Below are 25727 nucleotides of genomic sequence, written 5' to 3'. Positions count from 1 at the left end.
CCTGGGCATTATAACATGCAGAGGCCTGTCTAGTAGATAACTGCTAAAAAATCCCAACATGATACCTAACTTTTGGTCACTTCTGGGTAACTCATATCTCAGCCATTCTGAAATAAAAGCGCCAGGAAGTGTAAGGAAATGAAATGGCTTTCATTTTTCTCAGGGGTTAAGGTCACTATAATTAAGCATCATGTTCCTGTAAGTATGTACCCAAGTAAATAAAGCTTTTCTTCATTATATTTTTATTCCTGGATAAAGAGTGTATTAGTTATATTAAATGAAAGTATGGAAGAAGAAGAAAGCTGTAGAAAAAGACTAGCTCTTCTGATCTTGTGTGTATAGACGTTTCCATACTTTAATTTGAATAGCAGAGACAGTGGTGTCAATTTCTTTTAGGATGTGAAACCCAGCTCCTGAGTGATAGAAGACTACACACAATCCCAAGTATTTCTGAAGTCCCTTTCCTCTGAAGTCCCTGAAATATTTTTCAGCACAGAAGTAGAAGGAAATGCCAAAAAGACCCACCCCCAAATAGTAGAAATATACAAGGACATGTGGGCAGCTGTTAATTCTTGCAGTGATCAGCACACACAACCCTTTAAGCACCTGCGGCCTGTGTCCCACTAGAGGGTGGTCATGCTACAACAAAAATAAAGGGTGCAGGAGCATGCCTCAGCTGTGGAAATTTCTGTTTGTCACTCTTCAGCTTTTTCATCTTGATGTGTTTTAAATGTGTCCTCACATACTGCAAGGGTTGCTATTTTGCACCTGAGTTTTAAAGCTACTGAGCATATATATTTCCTAATACATGGTGGAAAATTCTGGATGTTGTGCAATAGTATTTCCATATAAAACAATCTATCTCATTTAACTGCTGGTGTTGAAGCCATGGGTTGACCCAATTTAGTAAACAGCTACAGAACAGTCTCTTGACTTAGGTGCCAAATCACCCTGCTCAGATTCCGTGAAGTAATGAGGGGCCATAATGAAGTATCATCACGAAAACAAACGTAGAGATAAAACAGAAACTGCTCATGAAAGAAGTAAAACCCACAGGATCTGTATGCAGTTATTGCATGTGCAGGCAGATGTCCTGTTGCTGGACTACAACGCTACTGGTGATGAAAAGGACCCGGGGGTCCTGGTGGACAGCGGGATGACCATTAGCCAGCAATGTTCCCTCCTGGCCAAGAACGCCAATGGCATCCTGGGCTGTGTTAGAAGGGGTGTTAGACTGGATCTGGAATATTGTGTCCAGTTCTGGGCCCCTCAGTTCACTAAAGCAGGGAGCTGCTGGAGAGAGTCCAGCGCAGGGCCACAGGGATGATGGAGTGGAGCATCTCCCTTGTGATGAAAGGCTGAGGGTTGGAGAAGACTGAGGGGTGAGCTCATTAATGTTTACAAATATGTAAAGGCTGGGTGACAGGAGGGTGGCTCCAGGCTGTTCTCAGCGATGGACAATGATAGGACAAGGGGCAACGGGTACAAGGTGGAACAGAAGAGGCTCCAAAGAAACAAGGAAAAACTTCTTCAGTGTGAGAGTGAGGGAGCCCTGTCAGGGGCTGCCCAGATGGGCTGTGGAGTCTCCCTCTCTGGACACGTTCCAAACCCAGCTGGACGAGGTCCCGTGTGACGTGCTCTAGGTGGCCCTGCTCTGGCAGGGGTTGCACAGGATGAGCTTCCCAGGTGCCTTGTACACGTAGGGGATGGAGGCGCGCACCCTGTACCTGTGTGCGCGGCACTGCACAGCGCCCCCCGGCGGCGCCGCCGGCGCACCTCCCTCCTGCCGGACAGCCGCCGCCAAGGCCGTCCCGCTCGGGCCGCGCATGCGCGCAGCGGCCAGCGCCCCCCCACCATCCCCCTCCCGTAGGCGCCTGCGCATTCCGGCCAGGGGGCAGCCCCGCCCGCTTCCGCGCCTGCGCACTGCGCGGCGCCCGGGCTTCCGCCTCCTGAGGCTCTGCCCTTCCCGCTTCCGGGAGTCGTCGGCTCCGCGGAGCGCCCGGTGACACGGGGCACGGTGGCGGCGACGACGGCGGTTCAGCGGCGGGGGCTCGGCCCCGGCTCGCCCCACCGGCACGGCGCCAGCCGCAGCTCTGAGGGCAGCGGGGCCGCCGCCGCTGAGGTAAATGTGCTCCCGTTCACTCCCCGGGCCACCTTCCTCACAGAGACGGTTCCCCGGAGGGAGCCCGCTGCCGCGGGCCTTCTCTGCGCTCCCCGCCCCGGCCCTCGCAGAGGCTTAGGCTTGGGAAGGAAGGAGCGCGGTGCTCCGGTGAAGCCTCGGCGAAGGGCGAGCGGTGAAGGTTAAGCGAGGATCAGGTTCCTGTCCTGGGGGTGAGGGCTGGGTGCCCCGTCAGGCTCCGTCCCTGACGGTGATTGATGTCAGTTCTTAATGGAGTGTTGCTGGTTCCTGGCTGTTGCTTCAGCCTCTTTTCGGATTATTTAAAGAAAAGCTTACAATCATGTGTCAGCAGCCATGGAAACAAGTGATGGAAGTGTCCCTGTCCCCCAGCTCAGTTGTGTTGTAGAATCCCAGCTGCCGCCGTGGGAAGCTTGAGAGGGAAGAGAGCTGCAACCATTTGATACAGCATGCTTTTCCGTAATGCCCTAGCACTTGCTCTGGGAGTTCTGCTGATTTATGTGGTGCTAGTTTTCCTTATTTCCAGGAGGATAGAATAACACTTGCAGGGTCTGGGAATGCAGGTAGTTGGCACTCTGAAAAATGAGAGTGGATTTGTACAGCACAGCATGTATGTGATCTGTGCTATAGAAAAAAGAATGGGGAATCATGTGTTATTTTCTACACCACATATATATAGTTAGATACTGGTATCAGGATGCTGAATTACAGTAAGGGAACTGTTTGCTTTGCTGAAGACATAATTAGGTTGAAGTCATTGTGACTGTTCACACTAGCGGACTTAAATTAGATCTTTTGAAGTGGATGCTCTCTGACTTTGAAACTTTACAGATAAGCAGAGACATACTAGATGAAAACTAAAATGTTAGCAGTTTTAGATTAGAGCTGAATAGCTGAAAGGTCTTTGTGGCAGAAAGGAATTGATAATACTTTTCATCTCAGCATCATTTTTGGTTTTGCTCTAGCTAGTATCATATATGTCTGACAGATTTGGTTTTTATTCCTTTTATGAAGACATACTTTTAAGGAAAATAAACTGGTGGCATTGTGCAGCAGTTGAAAGACCAAAGATGAAGAATATATAGGAAATGTGGGGCTTTGTGTGAGTTTTGGTATAAGTGAGGAACCACTGCAGTAAAGGCTTTAACACTCCATTAATCAGTATTGAAAATTACTAGAGAAAATGGATCAGCTTTGATTACATTATTTTTTGAGGGACCTAGAAGGAAGGATGAGGTGTTAATGTGGGTATAACTGACAGTAAAACTTGCTTGCCAGCCTGACCTCAAGCCTGACACACTGAGTGCAATCGGTAAATGTGAGATTCAGGCTCCCTCCAGTTGAGCAGGAGGATATAGTGTATATTGAAGAATGCAAAAATTGGAATTAAAACATCATACTCTGAAGTAGAATGTGATGAATATAATTGCTGTTGGCAAAGGAATAGAACTTTTAATTTCCTTGTGACAATGCTGATAGTTGTTTAAGGATATAACTTTCTGGAGTCTAATCTGGTTTTGATTTTTGTGGCCCTGTTCCAAGAGAGGTAAGGTACAAAGCCCAGCCATAGACTGTATTTGTGCCCTTCTCTCAAGTAAAGGTTGTGTAAAGGACAGAAGTGTTCTGTCCTTGCTATTGGATCTCGATGAACTGTTTGTGTATCAGATGATGGATATATTTGCTGGGCAAGGTCTCCTGAAATCTATTTTCTTTATTTTCCACATCTATGGGAGAAAAATTTGTCATTGAAATGATACCTTGCTGAATGTCTCAGATGTTATTTTTGCGGCTTGTGGAAAGGTGACTTGTGTATCACAAATCTATCAGGTTTATTGCTGATAGCAAAACCCTTTAATGTCTTCTGTAAATATGTGTTCTAAACACATGCATGGGTTTGGTTTTTTTTCCTTTTATTTTGCATAACTTGTTTTACCCTGAATTCTCATTGCTGGGTTTTGATGATGTTTATAAAGATGCTACTGGCATAAAGACATGAATAATTAGATGACCAGCTTCCCAGTTAGACATCCCTACTTATGCTTAAGTACTTCTTCCATGTACTCTCTTTTCTGAGAGTATTTTGAAGAAGCTTATCCCCTCTTCAGAGCTGAAAAGAAACAATTCCAGTGTTTTTCTGTGGCCTGGCACATGCTGTAGAGTAAGTGGTGGCAAAAGGAGAATCACTGCAATGGCTTGAAGTGTTCAATATGTACTTACTGAAGATTGGGATGCATATGAATAGCATCACATTAGTTCCCTGTTTCCCCTGTAAAGTATCCCTGTGTGCTTGCAGCACAGCAGACATGGGTCAGGACTACAAGGCATAAACAGGAAACTCATGAGATAAATATGGCACAAAATATATTAAGTTAGAGCAAAATATATTAAGTTAGAGCAAAAGCAACAAGAATTTAGAGAGATGATGAGCTATATTCTGTATAAACTAAGGATACGGGATGGATTTGGAGATAAGTTGATTATAGCACTTAGGTTTGTATCATGAGTTGCCATCACAAGCTATTTCAGCTGCTCTTTTTCAGAATTGTGTGCACTGTGTTACATATGTCCCAGATTCTTGAAATTTGGCACATCTCTCCGTAATTACAGATAGAAAGTTGAGCCTGTCAGTGCTAAATTGAGACTGTAGCTGATGATTTGGTTCCTTTGAATACTTACTACTGTAGCCATTCTTCCACATGTTCTGGTTGCTGAGAAAGATGAGCCTTGAAGCCCTGGCAGAGGGCTCCTAGTTCAGAGTGAGGTGACTGCTGGGGCTGAGCTAAAGGGGTTTGTTTCACTGGTTGATGTAGTTATTGGAGTAGCTTAATTTGTTTGCTGTAAGGTTGTTAGCTACACAAGTCATTGAGAAGTTGAAACAAGCCACAGTTTACTTATTAAATGTCTTTGCATGGAGTAGGATGCAGTAGTAGGTGTGTCCACTTGGTTTACTTGAAATTTTAGCAGTTATCAAAGTTAGTGTTTATCTTGTCACCTTGTAATGAGACTGCAGTTCTGTGATCTTTATTTGCCACCGATGCTGTGGTTTCTAGGTAGGATTTAAATCTATCATGTGTAAGCACTGCAGGATTATTATTCCAGTGTGCAGTATCTGTTAGTGTCCCTACAACTATTGATTTAGCAGTGCACAATCAGAAATGTTGAAATAAAGGCATTCTGTTTACGTTGTAACTGAGATACAAAGAACCATAGGAACTGTCTGTTGGATAGCGTGAAGGAAAAAGATTTAGGCTTTGACATCTGATAGATTTTTAGCTTAAATATAAATTCTTATCTGTTGATCTGGGTTTTTTTAACAAATATTTTTTTCCCTACAACAGCATTTTTCATTTCTTCCTCAGAAAATAGCAGGGAAAAGGATGGTAATTAACCCTGAAGGGCCCTTTTTAAAACTTAATTGACAGTGCAGGGGCCTCATAATACAATAGCTGTATTATATCATTCATCTTCCTAATGCCCTGAGTAACCTTCTTCCAGTGAACTTACAGAAAGGAGATTTGCTGTTGCAGTGGGTCTTCTCTAGCTCCAGTGGAAAAATAAAAATATCTTAGAAACATAGAGTCATTACTGTTGGAAAAGACCTTTGAGATCGAGTCATTTTCCCAGACCATCTTGCCAGTGATGATGAGTTTGTAATGTATCTTCTTCAAAAGTGGTTTATTTATTCTTTTTAAATTCAATAATGTATGTGTGTTGTAGGCTCAGGTTTCACTAACAATGAGCTGCAGGTCAGATGAGACATTCTCAACCTAAGAAATTCAAATAACACCTAAAAGTAGAACAACATCACATTAGTATTCCTATGTGACCTACTCTAGGTGGTCCTGCTCTGGCAGGGGGTTGGACTATATGAGCTTTCGAGGTCCCTTCTAATCCTTAAGATTCTTTGATTCTATGATAATCACCTCTGCAAACAGATGGCATTGTGCATGAAACTTTAGTAGTTTAGTTTAATCTGCTAATGTGAGATAAAGATTTTCAAATGGTCAAGCTAAAAACTGTTGCTTGGTATATTAGGGGTTGAAATGTAATGCTTTGTCCTGGAGGTTTGTGCTTTATATGTATAACAAAGACTCAGTGTAAATTTGATTAGGACAGGCATTGAAGCAAATAAATTAACAGTTTAGAGGAAAGCTGTGAGCATCTCAGTGGGGATACTTAGCTCTTCATAATATCCAAGTGCTTTTCAAACATTGATCTTCTTCCCCTTGAAGGGGACCAAGGTGGGGGGTAATGGTGTAGGCAGCTGGAGAGAAGAATAATGTGCAGGAGCAGGGGAGGGAGAAAGCACATGAGGATGACTAAATCTATTATTGTCACAAAAACTGAACTATGGTGGTACTTCACATAAACCAGTAACTGATGAGGCTATGGTAAACACTGAAATTCTGCACAGAGGTGTGTTTAGTGTTAGGGAAATGGCTGAAAAAAATCATCCCCCTGTCTTGTCAATAAGTTGTCTGTTAACAATTTCAAGTGATTACTCTGATTTTAAAATTTCACCTGCAGAGGCTTAGCATGTCTTCTTCTAATGCTTGTCATCTTCAGCTCAGAGAATGGGTGGGTGACATTGCAAATGAATGTGATGTGCTCAGCCTGTCTTCTTGTGTATTTCTGTTTCTAAAAATGCCATGTCAATGACAACTTAATGATTGTGGATTTCATAATATTGTGAAAACTTGTTTAACAAAAGTATAGAGGGTTATTTATAAAGCGAAACAGGAAGCAATCAGCGGTGTCATGCAGTTATATGTGCATGATAACCATTTGCATTACCTTTTAGGCTTGCAATAAAATACATGAACTTGTTTAAATAAGAGGGTTCTCCTTTTTCAGGGGAAGTCTGCATTAGTACAATTCCCCTCGAACTGGGACAATTCCAAGATGTGTACTGAAGAACTCCATCAGTAATATATTTGGAATATTTTTTCGAACAAGCTACTTTACAAGTAAGTGGCTTCACATTTTTATAGTTGTTGAATGTCAGAGTCTTTACATTACTCTCAAAATATATTAATTTAAATTAACCTCCCAAATAAGAGTGAAGCTTCTGTGTCACAAAACTTATTTTAAATACCAGGAAGTAAAACAAATGAAGAAATAAACCTAGATACTTCTTTAGCCAACTTTAATCAGACACAACTTTGAAGTTCCTACTCCAAGCCAGTAATTTTATCCTGTACTGTTAAGAAAAAATCTTCCTTGGTCACATTTTGGGAGTTTATTTGTCAGACATGTTACAGTTCACAGCAGTAGGACTGGGTGAGAGAGTGGCAGTGGCAGTCAATGTTGTTGCACAGAGCAGGAGTCCCAACTTAATTTACCAGAAACCAGCATGGCAGCTCTTTCTGTGCAGCATGCACGTGGTCACAAACTTTTGCAAACAGAAATTCAGACTCATACCTCTTCTCTTCCCCAAACTGAAATCTAACGTGAGATTTTGTGCTGCAGTCCTGTGTAAATGCCATGTGGTGATTTCCTAAAATTTACTGCTGACATTTTCAAGCCTTGAAGTACCTGGTTTTATAAAATAAAGTAAGTTCCTCCTTTTCTTTCATTATGGAAAAGAAATTTTCTGCACTTCTAAAACTGCAGCTGCTCACTTCATACAATCTGATTGGATCGATTTGATTCTTATGTCCTTGTGAAAAGAAAGGAATGTGATTCGAGATTGTGGAATGTTTGTGTTGTCAAATTGAGTGTGATTAGAATAGGTTATGCTTAGCATTTCAGTCCTTATACCAATTTGTATTACCACCGACTACATGGTAATTGTTTGCACATATGATATAATTGTATCAAGGAGAACTTTCTATTCCCTTTGGCATAGTTGTGGGACATTTTGTTTTGGGTACAGATTCTAGAATTAATAGCTTCTTTATTTTAAATTTCCCATAGCTTGTTATATTAGAATTATAAAAATAATAGTAGTCATATATACTTATTGTTAATAACCTGCTACCAAAAAACTTGCTTTAGAAGATAATCAAGTAAGATTCTTATTTTTTGCTTACTCTCTCTTAATCATCAAGGAATGGTAAAGAGGAAAAAAAAAAGTAGGTCTTTGGATACATTAATTTGTAATGCTAAAATCTGAATATCCATCTCACCTTAAAAAAAACAGTGAAGATGACAGGTGTAATGTTGCTTGAGTCAGTCTTTAGAGTTTTTTAGTTTGTTCTTTTATAGCTTAATGTAAAAGCATATTTCTCTTCATCAGAAGCTTTTTTGCTTTAAGCATATGCAGTGTATTCTAAAGTACCACTAGCTATGTATATTATTTCTGCTTAACACTATTTTCTTGATGAAGCAAGAACGCTTTACTAATCAGTTTGTTGATGATGTCTTTTCAGATTTACATCAGATATGACTATGTGAATAGCCTAGGATAGCCCAAAGGAGGGACATGATGTCAGAATAACATACAAAACATTTGTGAGGTATGTGCTTTTTTTTTTCCTGTTGTGCTAAAAATTTCTTGGTTATTAAACAGTTAAACAGGATGAATGCAGTAGTTTTATACCATTTCATTTATATGCTAAAAGAGTTGTTTGCAGGGTTGATCTAAAATTCAAGTTTGTCATGACATCCACAAATATTGATTTTCATTTTCTTCCGTAGTCTTGATGTCTGTTCTGATTTAAGGTAACTTGTTGATTTAAGCAACTGAAAACTTGCTTTGATTGAAAAAATAATTGTAGATTTCTTCTTCTGAAGTATTGCACCTTATCTGATAGGAATTCCAAATTTGTGTTCTACAGAAAGTTTCAGAATTGAGAGGCTGGTTTTGATTTATTGATTCCTTTCGAACACTTCAAGACATCTTTGCAGCAGGAGGTCTCAAAGGAGTGGGAGTTCTAAACAGTCCTTTGGTAAAGGGAGAAAAAAAGACATTCTCTTTGAAAAAATATTCCAAATTACTTATGTATTGACTTTTTAAATCAAAAAGATAATATTTGGGGGAAAAACAGTACTGAAAAGTGGAAAAAGCAAACATTTGCCATTGCAAATTTGATTGTATTTACCCTAAATTTGAGTTAACAAAAGCAGAATGTGCTAGTGCAAAAATATTTTGACAAAATACTAATGCGTGAATGCACTGTATTTGACTGTTTCTGCAGTACTGCCACTTATCTCCTTAGAAGTCTGGCTCTTTGGAGCAGTTGTTGGGCATTTTTTGCGTGTGTGAATTTTACTTGGCTTGTCAGCTCTTCATATACTTCAAGGATTAGTTGAATATTTGTTGTACATACTTTTTTTGTAGATCTTTTTGAGAGAGGAAGAAGTTAGACAATAACATTTCTTAAGTTGTGTATGCCCATTTTTTAATGAAAGAATAGCTGATTTTCCTAGTTCTTGATGTACCACTGCTAATCATGTAGGTAGATTTCAGTTGTTTTTCAATTCTTGACCACATAGTGTGGCTGATGTCCCAAAGTGCTACTTAACCGTGTGCTATGAGTATCTCAGCTAGCTGTTTTAAGTTGCTTTTGGATCTCTGCACTCCAGTCTGCATATACTTGTTTTCATTTCCAGTCTCTTAGATTATTCCTACCGAGTTCTAGCATTAAGATTTGTGGGGCAGAATGTGTTTGTTTATTATTATTCCTGGTAGATAGGACTGGAAATATTTTAAAGGCTTTAGAAATACATAACTTCATTTGGAAACTATCTCAGTGAGAGTCTCTTTACCTGGTAATGGTCACTTTGGCTTTTTTTGACTAAGTAAGGGATCCCATATTTAAGTGCCATAATGCCTATCAGTCATATCTAGCTTACCGTTGATAAGGGTCAAAAATGGAGACTTCTGTGTGGCTGTCATAAATCAATATAAATGCTTTTAAGTTTCTCAGCTGTGGCCTTTAAGAGCATGAATCAATATGATTTTTAGAACACAGAATTCTTGATGCATAATGTTTAAGCTTTGATTCATCTTCTGTTTATTGATGGCACTTCAGTTCTACCATGGCATATCCTTGTTTGTTACAGATGTTTGGAAAATATTTTTGTTTTCATGAAAGCTATTAAGGCTTCACCTTGTTTTTGTTTCAGGTTGGAACAGCAACAAAGCCCTAGAAAAGTTTTCATGAAATTAATTTGTGTTCTTTGAAAATCTGACCTGTGTAATCTATTGCCATACTCATTTAACCACTACCATTTGTTTAAGTTTGGGCTGATCTGAGACCATTTTGTAAGTTATCCAATGTATGCTTGTAACAGGTTTGTGGGTTTTTCCAACAGAATAGCACTTTTGTCAACAAATTTAGCTGCTTTCTGACTTGCTGTGTTGTTGTGAACAATGTATTAGAACAGCTTTATTTCCATTCTGTTTTTTCCATCTGCTATTGCCTGGATTGCTGGACCAGTTTGAAAAATCGATAGTCTGGTGCCATAATTTGCTTTTTTCTCCAAGACATGAACTGTAATTTAATGAAGATTTTGCCATTTTAACTTGAGATAAAAAAAACAAAACAAGAAGAATGTTTTATGGTCACAGCTGGAAATAAAACCATTCTAAAATCCCTTTGTCAAGCATTGGAGTTTTATGATTGTGGTGGCTTGACCCTGGCTGGGCACCAGGTGCCCACCAAAGCCACTTTATCACTCCCCTCCTGAGCCAGACAGGGAAGAGAAAATATAATGCCAGGCTCGTGGGTCAAGACAAGGAGAGGAAGGTCATTCAGCAATTACCATCATGGGCAAAACAAGTTCAACTTGGGGAAGTTAATTTATTACCAGTCAAATTAGAGTAGGATACTGGGAAATAGAAACTAAATCTTAGCACACCCTCACCCCTTCCTTCTTCCTGGGCTTAACCTCAGTCCTGATTTTCTCTACCTTATTGCCTTCAGTGACGCAGGGTGATGGGGAATGGGGGTTGTGGTCAGTTCATCACACTTTGTTTCTGCCTCTCCTTCCTCGTCAGGGGAAAGACTCCTCACACTCTTCCCCTGCTCCAGTGTGGGGTCCCTCCCAGAGGAGACAGTTCTGCATGAACTTCTCCAACACACATCCTTCCCATGAGATGCAGTTCTCCATGACCTGCTCCAACGTGGGTCCCTTCCATGGGGTGCAGTCCTTCAGAAACAGACTGACTGCTCCAGCATGGGTTCCCCATGGGGTCACAGCCTCCTTTTGATGCATCCATCTGCTCCAGCATGGGGTCCTTCCTGGGATGCAGGTGGTTATCTGCCCCATCATAGCTTCCGTGGTTGCAGGGGCAGGGCCTCACCATCAGCTGCACCACAAGCTGCAGGGGAATCTCTGCTTTGGTGCCTGGAGCATCTCCTCCCCTCTTTCACCAGCCTTCGTGTCTGCAGAGCTTTCTTTCATGTATTCTCTCTGGTTGCAATTGTAGATGAGCAGTTATTTTTTTTCCCTTTTCTGAAATATTTTAACCACAGTCAGTGATGGGCTGAGCCTTGGCCAGCGATGGGTTCACCTGAATTGACTGTCTCAGACATGGAGGAAGCTTCTAGCAGCTGCTCGCAGAAGCCACCACCGTAGCAACTCTGGCTACCAAAACCTTGACATTCAAACCCAATATGATGATAAAAAAATAACATTTATGGGACTGTAAGCCTTAGTAAATGACTTACAAAATTGTTGGTGAAACCTGTCTTTTGATTACAGAAATATTTCATCTTCATGTAGTCATAGAATTGCTCAGATTTCAATTTAAAAAAAGTAATCAGTTTTGAACTTGGATATGTTTTATCCTACAGAAATAAAAAACTAGAGCCACTTGTATTTCCAGTCTGATCATACATAATAATGATACCTTTTGCTTCCTGCAGGGCAAGGCCAAAAAACCATGCAGTCATCAGGGCACAGATTCCGTGATGTTGAGCACCACCCACTTCTTGCTGAAAATGACAGCTACGACTCCTCTTCCTCAGAGGCCGACATGGCAGAGAGGGTTTGGTTCATCCGGGATGGCTGCGGTATGGTCTGTGCTATAATGACATGGCTTCTGGTTGTCTATGCAGACTTCGTAGTGACTTTTGTCATGTTGCTGCCTTCCAAAGACTTTTGGTACTCTGTGATCAACGGTGTTCTCTTTAACTGCTTGGCAGTACTAGCTTTGTCATCGCACCTGAGAACTATGCTAACTGATCCAGTAAGTATGCGAGCGTTCCTTGACCTTGGATTGTTCTCTCGTGTACCTTCTCTTCTGCAGAGAAACTTGGAGAAGTGTTGTCACTTCTCCTGCTAGGAAAAGCGGCGTTAGATTCAAACCCCTCAAGGTGAAAGGATGATATCTGTACTTTTCCTGGTGTTCTATCAAAGAAACCTTAAATACTTTTTGACTTCAGGAGCAGGGAGGGGTGGGCTCATGAGAAATATAGTTCATAAAATATTAACCCAAGTTCTGAATAAGCTAATTAAGCTTATCCAGAGTCTTTTCTGTCCTCATTTTTCATTCTTGTGTTTTTTGGTCAGATATATTTTTCAAAACTTCCTAAGAAGTTGTAACTTCATACTGTTCCATTGTTTGAAATTTTTCTTCCATTTATGGCACGAGGGAACTTTTAGAGGTAGACATGCTGCAAAACCTCAGTCGTGTATTGGCATAAAGTAAGAAGTGCTGTCCTATGTGATTCAGACATTGTTATGTTTAGGTATTTGGAGTCAGTGAGAAGGTAGATGTACATCGAACTGACATTGGAGCAGCGTAGGTGTGAGAGGTCTTGGAAGGACTCATTTCTTAGGGCTTTTACCCTTCAAGAGTTCAAGAGATTATATTGTGCTAAAATCTGTTACTTTTTTAAGGGAATAAATCTTGGTAGAGAGGGGTGAGGGGAAAAACAACTGTTTTCTACAGGTTTTTTGAGGCTGTACCAGTGTATATAGAAGTTATGGGAGTGTTCAGAAAGCCAGCAGAGTGCTGTAGTTAATGATTTTCTAGGTCTTTGATTTACTTCTGACACACCCAGTGCTGAAGTGTTACGACTTCTACAGACTGGGACAGCTAAGAAAGTTAATGGTTTAAGGACAGATTGCTTAAAAATACATCCTGGTAAAGCTGTGTGTCTTTCTTAGACCTGTGTTATTCTTTATGGATAAAACAAGATAGAAATTGAGATGAATCATTACTGGTTTTTTTCTCTGCTCTATTCATGATGACTCTGAGAATGGAAGACACAACTGTGTGATAGAAACTAACACTGAAGTAAAAAAGGAATAAACTGCTTCAAAACATATGTGAATTAAATTTAGTCTTATAACCATAAAACCAGACTTTTCATTGAAAGGAACTGGTGGCTGTTGGAGACTATGAAAGATGTTTTGGAAGTAGAATGTAGTTTTATCAGCAAAATGCTAAAAGCATGGCCAGAAGTTGTCATCCTTAGTAAAAGGTGAATGCAAGGTGTGTTTTATAAGCATAAATGTACCTTGAACAAGATGACACTTTTTCATCTACACTGACATTTTAATTTCAGTCCCAGAATTTATATTGCAAAATACACTTCAGCAATATGACCTGGGTGTTTAAGAAACTCTCAGCTGCAAAGGCCAGCTGTCTGAAGTTTGAAGTGTCACTTAGCTAAAGAGTTCACTTGTGACAGAACTTGGGCTGTGTCTTTTGCAATACAAAGAAAGGTTGTTATTCCAGCCCATAACCAACAAAAACTTTCAGCCTAAGTAGGGAAATGTAATTGAGTCTGAAATGCTTGCTGGTTTCTTAATTCTCTCCCAAAACCTTCTGTGTTGTCTGTGTAAAGTGATGATATTGCCAGTGGGCTGTTTTTTTAATTAAAAGCAGTCATAGAGTGTTGCAGATGACTTAAGCCGACCTGGAGAAGGCTATCCCTGTGTGAAGGAAGTGCTGGCCTGGAGGGGTTGGTACACAGAGGCCATTGCACTTTCATTTCTCATCGTGGTTTATTTCACAATCACTTCCTGACACAGATAGGCCTTTAACTCTGTAAATCAGCAAGGTGATAGTGCTACTGTCCGCTATTTTCTTCTTACTAATTAGAAGTCAGATTCTGATCTCTTGTGGCTCTAGATTAATATTGTTACAAGAAGCAGCAGTCCTGCTTGCTCTTCCTGTCTGTTGGTCCTCTTCCTCCTTGTGTGGAAGCAGCTGCTAATGGGGCTCTGTGGTGAACAGCTCAGAGAACTAATCACTAAAAAGTAATTTCTTTTCTTGATGAGTTATTTTTCTTCTGGATCAGTTCCTTTCACTGTTTGCCATGTAGCTACACAAACTTTACCAGTACCAGAAGGCAGCAAATGATACTAGATGGAGAACAAAGAAGCCAATGATGGTTCACTCTGACCAGCATCCAAGCTAAAAGCTTGAGTATAAGGGGAAAAGGGATGATTGTTGATTCTCAAAAACTTGTGTACATGGGACAGATGGATAAATCTTGGATTCATAGAGTTGAAATAACATGTTTAAGTCATTACTGATTTAACTTTTGTGGATGGCTTAGTTTAATAATAGAATGGCACAACAATTAACACCAGCTACTGTAAAAATCAACTCTCTTTTAGTAGTGCTTATTCAAAGTAACTTTTCAGCAGGTATTGTACCTGTAGTGCTCGTATCTGCACATAGAAATTAGTTCCTCTTCATTTTATGCATGCTGGTGACAGTAGGTTCTATCACAATTATGCTAATACTTGACCATAGCTGAGTCTTGCTGAAATGAAACTGAATTTGAGGTCAGGCAGAGGTAATTTATTCATTTATAAATGGTTCTGGCTTATGGCTTACTATCTTTGAATAAATGAACTTATTTCAGCAATTATCCAGAGATGACTGGTACAAAGCCTGTAAAATGTATTTTTGAATGCTCTCATACCATTTAAGAAGCTTTCTGTCTTTTAACTGAAATGATTTCAGGGGGCTGTACCCAAAGGAAATGCCACTAAGGAATACATGGATAATTTGCAACTGAAACCAGGAGAAGTGATCTACAAATGTCCAAAGTGCTGTAGTATCAAACCTGAACGTGCACACCATTGCAGGTATGTCATGATTTTCTTTAAAGCAGTTGTGGATATTGGCTCTTGGAATGATGTTCTTGATATTTATGTGGTAACTGTTTCCCCACAAGTTTCTGTTGGTGTACAATAAACTTTCAAATTCATACATTGGAGAGTATTGCTTGAATATAATATACTATGGCCAAAAATGAATGTGCACGAGAGGAAAGAACTAAGAGGCTCTGGAGTTCTTAAAAATAATCATAACTGTGATGTCTTCAACACTGTCTTATTTTTTCCTGTGCATCATTCTAATTATTGTGCTGTGCTGTTGCTAATTCAGGACAACGGGAAAAGCCTCAAGGAAACTTCTGATAGAAGCTGACATACGAAATGACTCCTGCAATCTTAAATTAAGAGTATACAGCTTAGTTTTAAACTATCACTTTGTGTCTTCTGTTCTTTGTAATGTGTCCTTTGAAGTTCCATATGAAGTGGCAGGTTCTTTTCCCAAAGTTGTCTGCATAATTGGTTGAATGCACTTCTGTTTATTGAAGATTCATTTTAATGAGGCCAGAAGTGATGATAATTTCAACTAACCACCCTATGGAAGAGAGTGTAAATGGATCCATTTTTCTTTTTAGTTTTCAGGCTCTGTGGCTATGCATTTGTAATGTTTATTGTGTGAGAGTTGAAAATAGATATGCCTGCATAATTAAGGCTTATATAAGTATGGAAATGTTTCTCTCTCTAGGTGTGAGCAGTGATGTGTACTGAATTGTGTGGTGTATTGCATTTAAGTCTCTGAGTGCCCTTCAAAAGAATAGACTGAAGTCTTGTCAGGACTCTCAAATTATTGTGTAAATTTGTGGTTTCTAAGTTAAATATCTCAGTGTGTGTCACTGTGTGAAAGTTATGGCTGAGAAGCTGTTTGCATTATAAATACTCAGCCTCAGTACTGAGATCTTGTTCTTCTCTCAGATGTGAGTGGGTTTTTCTATCTGGAGTGTGAAGGAGAAAGTTTCACGTATAAATAGTCACGTATAGGATTGTCTTCATTTATCTGTGGTGTAGGTTAGCTTTTGCATGGATGCAGGTACAGGCCTGCCTTCGTGAGCGAGGAGTTTGCTTCTGACTGTCTTTATTGCTCTGGTAGTGTTATGTGACCATGACCAGGCTGAGGGCTTGGTGGACCTGAGGATGGAGGCAGGGCAGCTACTTTCTTGTGGCAGAGTATAAGTTGTTTGTCTCTGGGGATCCAGAACAACTTTGTGTAGTTCAGATGTCCTGGCATTGTGTTCGTGGGCTGCAGCAAAGGGACACCTGAGAGCCTCTGCTGAGTGCAGGCTGGATCTTGGCAGGTTTTGCCATCTCAGATTTAGGCAGGTTCCTATAGAGACTTTGCAGGTACCTGTGTAAAGTGGACATCTCCAGTCCTAATAGGATATACTGATTTGGAAGTAGTGGAATTAGCCCTAAATGAGGACTTGTTATGTTGAACTCTGCATATGAGCAAAAAAGCTGTGTAACTGGCTTTAGAACATCTGAAAGACCAAGCCAGAGCCTAAAAATGTATGTGCTATCCTTTTGTAAGCCTACTGTCAATGTTTTTCTCAACAACTGGCTGTCTGGTTTAATTGTCTTTGTTTCTGTTACCCATGCAATACATGCTACTAGTCCTTATTGTTAACTTCACCAAAAAATCCTTTGTTTTACTTAAGAATATTTCTTCAATGTCAAATACATACTGCACAGACAGGTAAACTGGCTGGAAACCATCCACCAGAATCTGATTCTTTGCCATAGATTGAGCACTGTAGAAATCTACCAAATGCAGGGGGGGAAGCTTTGATTATACTGCCAAACTTTTTATTGGCTTACAAACACATTCCAAGGACATTAAAAGGATGGTCTTAGCCCCAAGTAGTCAAAGTGGCAATTTGCTGATAGAAGAGACTTGAAAATGGAAATTGAAGTTGACTCCTGTTGGGAAATACACTCAAAGCCACACTGCATGTTTGAGTTGTAAATTATTAACAGAAGAGACTCTTAATGATGTAGTTATGAAAAATTGTTGTGCAACACTGCAACAGAAGTTCTTTTAAGGAAGAAAAAATGGTTTCATAATACATACTAGTGATGGGAAAAAGAAACTTGTATTTAGAGCTGAATGTTTGGCCTCAGAGAAGTACATTAAACTGAGATTTTACTAAGCAGTTACCATTTTCAGCATAAGAGACTTATCCTGAGTGAATGCTATTTCATTTTCCTGAAGGAGCATAGCTGTCATTTTCCAGCCTGTTCTGAGTGCCTGTGTTTGTGTGTGGGGAATCAAATCACTGAGATGTTTGCTTCAGTCTTCCTATGAATTTCTGTTGTATAGACCATCAGCTGTCTCTTTCTGAATGTTACCATTCTTTCAAAACTATAATTGCACCTGCATTCAACAGCAGTGCTGAGCTGGAGAAGACCTTGCTTTGTCCCCAGCTACTGGATCTCCTTATCATATCGCTCCTTCCCCTTGTAAGTTGCAGTAAAATGACCCGTGTTGTGCCTAAGGAGTGACTTCCCCAAACTCTTGCTACATAAATATCTGTGGTTGGACAGGGGAAGGGATAGAATACAAGTGCTGGAGGTAGGAAGAAGGCAGAGCCACTGTTCTAAGTATTGCTGCAAGTTTCTTGTCTGGAAGCATTCCTTGAATCGTGTGAGATTAGAAAGAAAGGCAGGGTTCCAGACAGCTGATGTCTTGGAGAGCTCTGTGTGGGCTTGTGAGAAATACTGAATGAGCAAAAGTGAATCCTGCCCACCTCACATCCTCCAGTGTTTGGCATGATTGAATCTGGATGTGATTTTACTCAGTACTGCACGTTAATATTCTTTTCAGAGTGACACTGTGTTACATTAGGAGGGTGTATGGTCGTGGTAACTGGAGTCAGCTCACCTTTCCACAGAGCTTGGGAAATTAAAGAGAGGCTGAACTTGCAGGCAGTGGGCTGTGAAATGAGAATCTTTTGGAAAGCCTTCTGAATGTGTTCTCTTGAGTGATACCTATTTCTTCTGTGCTAGAGAATGCTTGTGGTGTTTAGTTATGGTATTGGGATTTTCGTGTGTAACTGGCACTATTTAAAAAGTAATTTGCATCAGAGAGTGAATCATCCTTAATGGCCATAAAACCAGAGGCAGTGAGAATGTAGGGGCTGGGTTATGATAGCTCAGGGCAAAAGATGCTTCAGAAGAGCAGTGAGAGATTTGGGATTCTCTCATATAACCTGCACAGGAGTATGTTCTGCCCCTTACTGAATTACCTCATCATGCATAATTTATGCCTTGAAACATTGATTTTCATCCCCACAGACACTCCTTTCCTCACCTCAGTGACAATCATCTAGCTTTGCTTTGTGGCTTGTCACTGCAGCACTCATAGATACCATACTTAAATAAGCATATGTTTAAAACCAAAGAATTTTGAATAACAGTGCCTGCATTTTTTTTTAGACTCATTTGGCTTTGTAACTGCTGAAATGAGTGCTTGGTTTTTTTAACATTCTGCAGGAAAATCTGGAACATTTTGAGTATGTGGCTGTCTTAACTATAAATCTAGGAAAACAAAATATCAGCATTACTTAAGCAATTGATTTACAGATGATCTTCAACACAAGTTGCAAGTGATGTCTTTCTCTTGTATAACTGTTAGTGTTTGAACTGTTAGTCTTTGGCTACAGATGGAGCTGAATATAAGGGAAATGAGCTCTCTGGTACTGTACCATTTCTCTGGTACTGAAATATTTGACTTTTCTTTCTGGAAATCACCTTGACTGAAAACTGGGCAGAGCTAGCAAAGAGCAGTAGTGTTTAAGTATTCATTAACAAGTGGGCAAAGAAGGTGTGCTGCTTATAGTTTCAATATTTTCAGTTTACATTGAGGAAGTGAGGTGGGACACTGTAAGCTGTTCCTCAGTTGAGATTTTGATTGCCTATGTTTAGAACGTTATGGCCAGGTGAAACCTCAAGAATGATCATTTCACTCTTGAAGATGTGAATTTCTGTTTTATTTCCAATTCACAAACTAAATTTACAACTTAAAAGTCTACAAACTTGAAGCAATTACTTTGTCTTAAGAAAACCTTCTCCAGAAGGGAAAGGCTTTTAAAATACTGAATGTAGGAAGAGCTGGAGCTTTGCTCATTCAGTAGTGCATCTAAAACAAGTTACTGGATTTGCTTGATTATGTGCTTGAATATGCAGCAACTCTCCTGTTAATATTGCTTCTATATGGGGAATATCTTACGTACCCAGTTGGTTTTCTAACAACCAGTAGCTGAGTTGTAAGTGAGCAAATAGTCTCTTCAAATAAATGCAACTAAATCACTGTCTGCAGTTTGTCAGGAAAGATTTCAGCACCTTGTCTTACGGCCACCGAATGCTCATGTTTTCTACATGGAAATGCCACATATTGTTTCTCAACAGAAATCTCTTTTCCTTCCCTTCAGCATTTGCAAACGATGCATTCGAAAGATGGATCACCACTGCCCGTGGGTGAACAACTGTGTGGGGGAGAAAAATCAGAGGTTTTTTGTTCTGTTTACGGTAAGTGAATATCAACAACACTAGGTCTCAGTCTGAATCTCCCTTGGTTAAAACAACTTTGGTTGTGCTTAGTGGTGAGTAATGGCTTCTGGGCACAGTTATTGCATAGAATCATAGAATGGTAGGTGTTGGAAGGGACCTTTAGAGATCATCCAGTCCAACCCCCCTGCAGAAGCAGGTTCACCTAGATAAGGTCACATAGGAACATGTCCAGGCGGGTCTTGAAGACCTCCAAGATAGGAGCCTCCACAACCCCTCTGGGCAGCCTGTGCCAGGGCTCCCTCACCTCACAGGGAAATACTTTTTTCTTATGTTTAAGTGGAACTTCTTGTGTTCCAGCTTCATCCCATCACCCCTTGTCCTGTTGCTAGCTACTATAGAAAAAAGGGATGTCCCAACCTCCTGACACCCACCCTTTAGATATTTGTAAATGTTACTAAGATCTCCCCTCAGTCTCCTCCAGACTAAATAGCCCCAGTTCCTGCAGCCTTTCCTCGTATGCAAGATGTTCCAGTCCCTTTTTTTTCCTTCTATGCAAGATACCAAACTAGAAGATGTTTCTACTTATGCTCATTTTAATCTTCCAAAGTGCTATTATTTTAAGCTGCCTTAATTTTGCCGTGTTCTATGTAGTAACAATTAGTGAAATGTGATTTAGGGAGCTAATCCTTAACCTTCCATTGTTGCTTAATGGCTTTAGATTTAAGCTTAAGTAGAGTGTGGCTTTACATCATTGTACTGAATTTAAAACAATGAAATAGGAAAGTGTATTTGCTGTGCAGTGTTGAAGGCTGGCTGAAACGAATGTCTGCTTTGACATGGCAGCAGTCAAAAGTTAAGCACTCTCTCTTACTTGCAGATGTATATAGCCCTCATTTCAGCTCATGCGCTCATACTGTGTGGGTTTCAGTTTTTCTCCTGTGTCCGAGGGCAGTGGACTGGTAAGCAAATACTTAACTTTCACTGTCATAATCTAGCAGATATGAAGGAAAAATCATAACATTCCACCTGTTTAACCCCATGTATGAAATATTACAGTTCTTTGATCTTTTTAAAGTAAGGTCTTCAAAATATTTCACACCTTTTTACCCATCTCTCTCTCCTTATTTCTTCCCTTCCCCCTTCCTTTAGTCATTCACTGTAAGAGCTGTGGCTGTCAGAGGCATTCTCACTCCCTTTCCACAAAGTAAAAATTTACTACCTGCACCTTAGCACTGTATCACCTGAAGCTGCCAGCTGGGCTTTGTGTCCCCCTCCACAGCTCTGTGAATGACAGCTGAAGCTTCATTCCAGTTCCACCCTCATTCTATTACTGGAGCCAACTGTGAAGCTCCTGTAGAAAATAAATTTCCTGAACTCCCTTAGTTGTTTGTTTAGAGCTCTGACTTGCAGCAAATAAAGCTACTGCCCTGCTAGAAATTAGAAGTTTGTTTCATCTGTGAAACATTGCTTCCAGTGTCAAGTATTTGGCTTTTATTACTGGTTGTTGAAGAGTGAATGTGTCAGCATGAACGTGCTCTATAGATATTTATGCTAACTACATACATTGTTTTCACAGAATGCAGTGACTTCTCCCCACCTGTAACTGTGATCCTGATGATCTTCTTGTGCCTTGAGGGTTTTCTGTTTCTCACTTTCACTGCAGTCATGTTTGGCACCCAAATCCACTCAATATGCAATGATGAAACGGTAAAGGCCTTTACTTTTCTATGCTATAACATGATCAGATATTGGTTTATTTGCATGAGGGGAGGCTCTTATTTTGGAGGAACCCCCAAAGCTGAAATAGCTCATAATTTTTTACTTCCTGAGGTTCTAAGGATTTGATGGACTTTTGTGGTCTTTGCTTTCTAACAGAGCTTCTTGCATTACTTGCTTTTCTGACAGAAATTATATAATTAGGTGTTCAGTGACAGAGATTGCACAGCTTCTTACTTCAGTTTGGACTTTTTGCTTCTCAGCTATCCCAGACTGCTGATGTGTCATGAGAAGTGTCTGCTTTTCTCAGGTTTACACTGGAAGTAACTGTCAAACTTTCACACTTTCCTCTACTTTGATACTCTTTATTAAGTATAACCATAGTTTGGACCTTAAGCTCCCTTGCCCTTAGGTGTGCAGTGTTAAGGTTTGAGAGGACTTTTTTGTGATGAATAATTGACTGGAAACATAAGGAATTTGAATCTTGTGGCTGTTCAGAATTTTGGTGTGTGAGGCTGTTTAAAAGTGCACTTCTGTTCTGAAGAGTAGCTGTGAAAAAATGTTCCAGCCTTTGTTAATGAGGAGGACAAAAAATGATCATCAAAATAATGCATCTGGGAGAGTAAGCCTTGCTTCAGTAATGGCAGTAATTCCAAGAACCTTCTTGGAAGCCTTATTGTTTGGTTCCATTAACTGAGTAAACAACTTCTAGCCTTGGTTTGTTACCTGCAAATCCTCCAACATCAGCTTTATTGGTCATTTTATCTTTTAGTTTGAGGAAGGAAGAGGCAAAGGTAGAACAACCTTCTCGTACACATTTTGTGTTCCAAGTCTCTGCCCTGTACCCACAGGGCTGAATCAGCCATTATTTCTTCCTTACTAAATAGATACCAGGGTGAAGCTAAATCAGCTCATTAGCTTTCTGTTACAAGAATGAAAAATAGTCATCACTTCTGATAACTGCTGTCAGACATCACTAAACTTTGGGCTTTCCAGTGTGTCACTGCCTGTCTGTTTACATGCAGGAGATTGAAAGACTGAAGAGTGAAAAGCCAACATGGGAGCGGAGACTACGCTGGGAAGGAATGAAATCTGTTTTCGGGGGTCAGCCTTCACTCCTGTGGATCAATCCTTTTGCAGGGTTTCGAATCAGGCGACTTGTACTGAGAGCAAAGAAAGGAGGACCTGAGTTTTCTGTTTGAGTCTAATGATGTTGGAACTTGCAAGAATACTATATAATATTTATTTGGGGCCAGAGAAGGCTGTCTTACTTATAATCTGTGACCAGGTGAAACTGATATCAGACATTTGCTTGTAGCAAGCAGAGTTTTATACGTTTATTGTCACAGACATCTCATTAACTTTCGGAGACGCGACTGGATCTGTAATGGTCTTAACTGCAAGATAACAAAGGAAAAGCCCATGGTCACACTAAAGAAGCCAAATGTTGTCATGCTACTGTAATTTATTTTGAGATTAATTATCCTTTTTTTTTTTAAACCCTTTTTATTTGATAAAAGTTTGGGGAATTACCTGTGTGTTTTTATAAGAAGCATATACTTGGGTGCAATTGTCAATCATAGGAAGGAGCATTGTGGTGAAAGTTGATCTCATCATGCTACTGTAATTTATTTTGAGATTAATTATCCCTTTTTGTTAAACCTTTTTTATTTGAGAAATGTTTGGGAAGTGTGTTTTTATAAAAAGCATATACTTAGGTGCAGTTGTCAATCATAAGGAGGAGCATTATGGTGAAAGTTGATCTCAAGTGAGACTTAGCCTTCTCAATCCAGTTTTCAGGGAATAGTGGTTTGTTCAGTTTTAATTTCTGTTTCAGCTTATCCTACTAAACAGAGCTGTACTCTTGTGTCCCACTTCAGGCACACGTTCCTCATATGCAAGCGATTCAAAGGACTGGTGCACACAACAGCGTAACACATCAGAGGCACTGTTACACCCCTGCCAAATGTCTTCCCAGGCTCACAAAAGCGTGTCTTGTGTTTGGCAGTATTGATGGCATTTTTAGGCATGTTCTAAGTCATGAGTAAACACCACTGGCTGTGGGTCAGATTCTGCCCTCAGGTCTGCATCTCTTATCCTTACTGCATTGATTGTAGAGGAACTTCAGTGTAAGTGTCCTGGTTTAGGCCCATCAGGGAACAAAAGACCACGATCAGCCTCAAGTACCAAAGACCTGAGGCTTGCCAAAGGGCAGGGAGAGCTTCTGCCGTTTGTCTCTCTGTTGGGTAAGTGGCTCTGCATCTGTCCTCCCTGCACGTCCATGGGGTCCCTCACACACACACAGCCCTGCCCAGGCTGCTTTGACATGTATTTATCCCAAAGGCTGCAGCTCCTCTCTGCCTCTCGTGTGGGGCTGCTCTGGGCCCGCAGGCTGCAGCACGGCCTGTGCCATGGCGCCTCCTCACGCAGTCCCTTGCCCGTCCAGGTGCACTCACATGGAGCTGCTGGTGGCTCTCAGTCCTGCCCTGGCCCTCCCTGGGTTGCAGGGGTACAGCCTGTGTTCTCACCACGGCTTGCAGAGGGGTCTCTGGTCTGGTGCTCCTCCTTCCTTCCTCCTTCTCTGACTGTGGGGTCTACGTGGTCGCTTCCACCTTGTATCACTCTCACACCTCCCTCAAGCACTTCAAATTCCTGTCCCTAAATAGTGATGGCAGAGGCGCCAGATGGGCCCAGCTGGGTTGGAGGTGGGTCTGAACCCAGGAACCGGGTCTTCAATGCAACCCCCTCCTCCTCTTACCAAGCAAAAGCTGTTCCTTGTTAAACCATGACAGTGTTTGAGGGTTGTTATCTAGTCCTCTGCAGGGATGAGTGGGACCAGTGACTGTATCCTCCTGTGTGCAATTAAAATGAATGTACTGCAGATTGGAGCTTAGAAGTGAAAACGGTTGTCTTTGCAGAGTCTAGTTCTGCCCCCTTTTTGTATTTCTTTCATTGTATAGACTTGCTATAGAAGGAAAGCTATTAATGATCCCTTGAACAAAGGCGTCAGAGGGATGAGGAGAGGTTGCCTTTTTCTCAAGTACAACATATCTTAAATGTAGAAAGACCTGCAACAGAAGGAATTCTTTTGAATTTCATCATTTTCCAAACACTACTTTTGAGACATGAGAGCAATATTGATCTAGAACTGCTTTATGTGGGCCTGACAAACAACAGTAGTGCTAAGAAACATTTCTAAATCTGCAAGTAATGAAATACAAGCTGTAAGCACTGAAATTCAGCTAAAAGTGGATTCTTTAAAAGTTACATTTAGACTATTTTTTATATTATTGTTAATCTGTTCTATAAATTACTGACAATACAAAGGATAAAGCAGGAGCCTTGATGCATAGCTTGAAATCGTGCCTAGAAAGTAAATAGCTCCCTGTTCTGGGACTTGCCTTAAAATCATCCTGTTCTTGCTTTTACTTTGCCAGTGGCACTGATGATCTCTCCCACCTCAAGCAGTTCAATGTGCTGAAGAATCTTGCATTATCAAGTTTATGTACTACAGGAGCTATATTTTCTTTTTGCCAATGAGTTCTCTATTTCTTTGTGGCTCTTTGTGGCATCTTCATTCCGGCTTCGTCAGGTTTTATATCATTGGGTGGGGGAAATTACCAAGGGATCCATTTATTATCTGAGGCCCTGTGAACAAAACTGTGCAATGCTATGTAATATGTTCTCTTTGCTTGGTGGAGATGAAGTTTAGCACTTGGCAATTTGTAGGTGGACACAGCCAGTGAAATTGCAGTCAGATAAACAAAACTATGTCACGTGTAACTGAAGGGAGTGTTGGAAGATCCACAGAAATCTTTGCATATCCGGTGTCAGTGGCACATCTTAAAGACTGAGGGGAGGGGAAAAAGATGTCTGGCTTTGTCATGAGGCTCTTAATGTGTATATTGTTTAATAAAATATCCTGATGAAAATCAGAAAACATCACTTCAAGCAGTTGAACCCTGTGACTGAGCAAGTGTGTGGAATCAGGTTTACTTGGCTTTTCAGACCCTTGTTACGTTGTAATTTTTTTAATGTAAAAAAAAACCAGAAATAAAGTAATGAATTGAAGTCTTAGTTGATTAACTTCTGCTCCATCTGTCACTTTTTTTGGCACGTGTGTGCATACTTGCACATATTTAGGTTACAACTTGCAGGGTTGATGGTCTTGCACCCTTTGGCATGTGATTTATATGTACATGTGTATCAAGTAAGAGGTGAGATTGCTCCAAATGAAAGATGCTGCTCTGCTTATTAATGGTTTTAAGGTGTAACTGCACATCTCTTCTCTTCCTTTTCTGCATCCTCCTGTGCAAATGCTTTTCTTGGTATGTTTGTCTGAGGC

The 25727-nt window shown here is 40.5% G+C and overlaps 1 protein-coding gene across 2 annotated transcripts; it reads left to right on the top strand.

The window, feature by feature from the left end:
* Positions 1–1975: 1975 nt before the first annotated feature.
* ZDHHC7 (zinc finger DHHC-type palmitoyltransferase 7) lies at positions 1976–25468 on the top strand. 2 transcript variants are annotated; one of them, XM_062007284.1, is made up of 9 exons: positions 1976–2122; positions 6992–7104; positions 8509–8595; positions 11953–12275; positions 15012–15136; positions 19588–19684; positions 20544–20625; positions 21243–21373; positions 22408–25468. In XM_062007284.1, exons 4-9 carry the CDS (start codon positions 11970–11972, stop codon positions 22582–22584), a joined length of 918 nt encoding a protein of 305 aa, XP_061863268.1. In that variant the 5' UTR covers positions 1976–2122; positions 6992–7104; positions 8509–8595; positions 11953–11969; the 3' UTR covers positions 22585–25468. The 2 variants fall into 2 exon arrangements, with proteins under 2 accessions (XP_061863268.1, XP_061863269.1); XM_062007285.1 differs by lacking the exon at positions 6992–7104.
* Positions 25469–25727: the final 259 nt, after the last annotated feature.

Source organism: Colius striatus, chromosome 14 (genome assembly GCF_028858725.1).
Source record: "Colius striatus isolate bColStr4 chromosome 14, bColStr4.1.hap1, whole genome shotgun sequence".
In the NCBI taxonomy this organism is placed as follows: Eukaryota; Metazoa; Chordata; class Aves; order Coliiformes; family Coliidae; genus Colius; species Colius striatus.
This window is presented reverse-complemented; position numbering and strand designations above follow the sequence as displayed.

Bases quoted from the DNA above. Each gene is read 5' to 3' on its own strand.
- ZDHHC7 (XM_062007285.1), top strand. From the start codon at position 11,970: ATGCAGTCATCAGGGCACAGATTCCGTGATGTTGAGCACCACCCACTT. The intron at 15,137-19,587 runs GTATGTCATGAT...CCTTCCCTTCAG, and splicing joins GAACGTGCACACCATTGCAG to CATTTGCAAACGATGCATTC. The intron at 21,374-22,407 runs GTAAAGGCCTTT...GTTTACATGCAG, and splicing joins CAATATGCAATGATGAAACG to GAGATTGAAAGACTGAAGAG.